This window comes from Geospiza fortis, unplaced genomic scaffold (genome assembly GCF_000277835.1).
Source record: "Geospiza fortis unplaced genomic scaffold, GeoFor_1.0 scaffold190, whole genome shotgun sequence".
Taxonomy (NCBI): Eukaryota; Metazoa; Chordata; class Aves; order Passeriformes; family Thraupidae; genus Geospiza; species Geospiza fortis.
Window position 1 is genome coordinate 5,881,101 of NW_005054328.1, and position 4,144 is coordinate 5,885,244.

Here is a 4,144-nt window from a genome sequence, read left to right on the forward strand (position 1 = left end):
CTTCCCAGTATCTTTGAGTGTGCTTGTGGCTGGGGTACACTCACTAAATGATAATGCTGAGGAAAGGATATGGATTACAGTTGGGTTTGGTCTGTGCTCTAGGTGTGCAGAGAGGGAGAGAAAGCCTCTTTGTTTCATCCTCTGATTAAAGCATCAGGCATAATGAGGGTGCAAACTAAGGAAATGAGAATCTGGCTTGACAGAAAAGACTCCCATGAACAATTTATGAAGAAGGTTTGAGCTGATATTTTGGCTTTAGGCCTAAAGAATCAAATTGACATTTCCATGTGTGGTAGCCACGTGAATACTGATGGATGGATTTCCATCTGACTTCTCTAGTCAATTTTCAATAAGCAGGCCTAATATTTCCTCCAAGGCTATTCATAGTTTAAAACTGTTTAAAGTAGTTTCTTAAGAATGGAGAATGCTTTGGGAGGAAGGCAGTTCTGCTGTTCCTTGAGCAGAATTAAAACTCACATTTTGCTAACCCAGAGACTACAGCAGTCCGGATCTGCTTTTCTAGACTCTATTCCACAAATGGAAGTTTTTATCTGAAGTTTCTATTTTTAATTTTCCCTCATTCAGCTCATTCTGAAATGGCACTCCAGTTTCTGAAGAAGAGCATATATATACAAAGCTAAGCAGTCAACTAGCTTTAAATGCATAATTCCTCATTCAATTTCTTAATTCCTCATTAGCTTGCATGTGCAAACTCAGAGCCTGATCCAACTCCCACTGGTATCAGTGAGAATGGGTTTCACCTCTCAGATTTAGCCATCTAAAAACCAGGCGTGTATTCTAAATGCAACTGTGGAGGAGCCACTTGTAGTGAAAATAGAGAAAGATCAGCATTTCCAGGATATGATTCATAGCATCTTCCTTAAGGGTTGTATTGAGAGGGGACAAGTGTATTTCCAGCAGCCGCTATCTTTTTCCCCTGCTTGTAAAGGGAGCCTGTACAACTAACCTAGAAGCCTCCTTACTCTGATAAATGAAGCCAGGGAAAGAAATCTTTCTGTTTATTTCAGTGGATAAGGATTCTGACTTTCAGTTTTCCACATCCTTTATGCCCAGATAAATTACAAATGGGTAAGCAAGGTCCCAGAGGTCATCCCAAGCTGCATCTCATGGACTTTTAACTCTGGCTTCAGTTAGCATTTGGGATGTATTGAAAAGACATGTGAACTTCTGAAATAAAATTAAACTTTGTGTTAATTGTTGTTCCTTGCATCATGCTGGACTCCCTGACAGGGAGCACAATTAGATTGAAATCTCAAAGCAATGGCAGAAGCTTTTTGTCTGTCTCCTCTAAAGACACTCACAGTGGGATATGTGAAATGTCAGGAATAATTAGACAAAACTATATGAGCTCCTAGCAACACTGATGTGCTGTGTAAAAACAAGCATTTGCCATAAAGCTTTAAACATTGTTGAAAACGTGCATGATAAAAGTAACTTGAATAATTTTTAAGTACCGTTTCTAATATATCAATACAGACATGGATATGAAAAAGCAGAATAGAAAGGTATGAAATGTTGGCGTGCCTTTGCTCAGGTAGGCTGCTCTGCTGCTTTTTTTCCAAAGGTGATATATAAAAGTAATTGATGCCTCTCATATAGCAATTAAAATGAAGAGGCAAATTCCCTCAGCTCTTCATCTGCTGGAGTGTATTTTAACAAGCAGGAAAAGGGCTAGCTCCTGGTATATCAGTATCACAAAGATCATAGACATGTTGGTGAAAAGGGACCTGTGGAGGTCCCTTAGTCCAGCCTCCTACTTTAAGTAAAATCTCCAAAATGAAGAAGGAATAACCATTTCACATCAGCAGGAAATCTGGCCCAAATTGCCCTTTAGAGAAGAAAAAAAATGAATGATGAATGCAGAGAAAGGCAAGAGAAGAGAAAGGAAAACAGACCAAAATTTTATTTGAGATGACAATATTAGAAATGCAAAACTTTTTTAACAAAAGGTGAGATTATCCTAGATTGACTAACAGATGTCTTTGTGTCTTCCAGGAAAACAATGAACAATTAATTTCTTCTTTCCAGGAAGAAACCTGGAAGCTTTTTTGCTGCTCTGTTGAATATGGGATTATAAAAAAGTTTTTAAAAATTGCACATAGAGCATCTTTTTCAAATGGATTACTTCTGAACCTGGAACTCTTCATTACCAACTTCTTGCATCCTGGAGGGGAAAATGAATTTCACAAATTGCACCACTGAAGCCAGTGAGGCTGCAAAGCCAAAGACAGTAACTGAAAAGATGCTCGTTACCCTGACCTTGGCCACAATCACAACCTTGACTATGCTGCTGAATTCTGCTGTAATTGCAGCAATCTCCACAACCAAGAAGCTCCACCAGCCGGCAAATTATCTCATATGTTCACTGGCTGTGACAGATCTCCTTGTTGCTGTTCTCGTCATGCCCTTGAGCATCACTTACATAATGATGGATAAATGGACTCTGGGGTACTTCATCTGTGAGATCTGGCTCAGCGTCGACATGACCTGCTGCACGTGTTCAATCCTTCATCTGTGCGTCATCGCGCTGGACAGGTACTGGGCCATCACAGACGCCATCGAGTACGCCAGGAAGAGAACGGCAAAAAGGGCTGGGCTGATGATAGTCACCGTGTGGACTATCTCCGTTTTCATATCAATGCCCCCCCTGTTTTGGAGAAGCCACCACAGCATCAGTATTCCCAGCGAGTGTCGCATTCAGCATGACCATGTCATCTACACTATTTATTCCACATTTGGGGCATTTTACATCCCCTTGACTTTGATCCTGATCTTGTACTACAGAATTTACCATGCTGCAAAGAGCCTTTACCAGAAGCGGGGTTCAAGCCGCCACCTCAGCAACAGGAGCACCGACAGCCAGAACTCTTTTGCCAGCTGCAAGCTCACACAGACGTTCTGCGTCTCAGACTTCTCCACGTCTGACCCAACCACAGAGTTTGATAAAATCAATGCATCCGTGAGGATTCCTCCTTTTGAGAATGACTTGGACCCGGCTGGCGACCGGCAGCAGATCTCCACGACACGAGAACGAAAGGCTGCTCGCATCTTGGGGCTGATTTTAGGTGCTTTCATTTTGTCCTGGTTGCCCTTTTTCATCAAGGAACTACTTGTGGGCCTCCACATTTGCACTGTCTCTCCAGAAGTAGCAGACTTCTTGACCTGGCTTGGGTATGTCAACTCGCTCATCAACCCTTTGCTGTACACGAGCTTTAATGAGGATTTCAAGCTGGCCTTTAGAAAGCTCATCAGGTGTCGAGAACATACTTAAAAGTACTGAGAGATGATGATGCTGGCATGACTCCTGGCCTTAAAAATGAGCAAAACTATTTGACTCTGCCACTGTTCCCCTTGATAAAGGGGATTTTTGTGATTGCCTATCTGCCTGACTGTTCTTCAGCCTGTAATTCATTATGCCATTTTTTAATCTCTAGTGATATTCATAGTAAAGGGTTTGAAATAAATTTATTCTACAAAGCAAAAGATTTTTTAGAAATGAAACAACAAAAAAAAATACTAGTAGTATTATGTACTCATGTCTCTAAGACATTTTGTGTAATCAATGATTCAAGAAGCAAACAACAATATTCACTTTTATACTTTTTCCATTTAAGAATCAAACATCTAAATCATGTACTGTATAAACTAAACCCCATAAATACATATTCAAAAATTAATAAACACTTCATGGTCATGACAGCTAAACAGCACCTCTTTACTACGGCGTTGTGAAAAAATTGTAACAGCCATTTAGGAGAAAAATTACCACCATTTCCATCATGGGTTGAGGGAGAATAAACTATTCCTTTCTTCAGGAATATACTTCCAAAACAGAAAGCAAAGTTCAGTTCATTGCATCTAGAAATGATCCCATTTCATAACCCAAAGGCATTTTAAAATGTGGCTCTATTCCAGATTTACATTCAAGGTTTTGGGCAGACAGCTGTGAGATTGTTTGGCAATTGAGAGGATGCAGCTAGCAAGTGTCATACTTGTGAAACTAACTGCACATCTGAGCAGTCACACTTCCAATACCATTAACCTTATTCTTCAGGCCTTGTGCCTTAGTCATTTCTGGGGTGCCACACTTCACCTGAATGTTGTGGTGCACAACCCCAAGGAT

At 40.6% G+C, this 4,144-nt stretch overlaps 1 protein-coding gene across 1 annotated transcript; it reads left to right on the forward strand.

Moving 5' to 3' along the window:
* Positions 1–2,031: 2,031 nt before the first annotated feature.
* On the forward strand, positions 2,032–3,645 carry HTR1E (5-hydroxytryptamine receptor 1E). Its single transcript, XM_005421179.2, has one exon. It carries the CDS (start codon positions 2,198–2,200, stop codon positions 3,290–3,292), a length of 1,095 nt encoding a protein of 364 aa, XP_005421236.1. The 5' UTR covers positions 2,032–2,197; the 3' UTR covers positions 3,293–3,645.
* The last annotated feature ends 499 nt before the right edge of the window (positions 3,646–4,144 follow it).

Excerpts from the sequence above, each read along its gene's own strand:
- HTR1E (XM_005421179.2), top strand. The coding sequence starts at position 2,198 with ATGAATTTCACAAATTGCACCACTGAAGCCAGTGAGGCTGCAAAGCCA.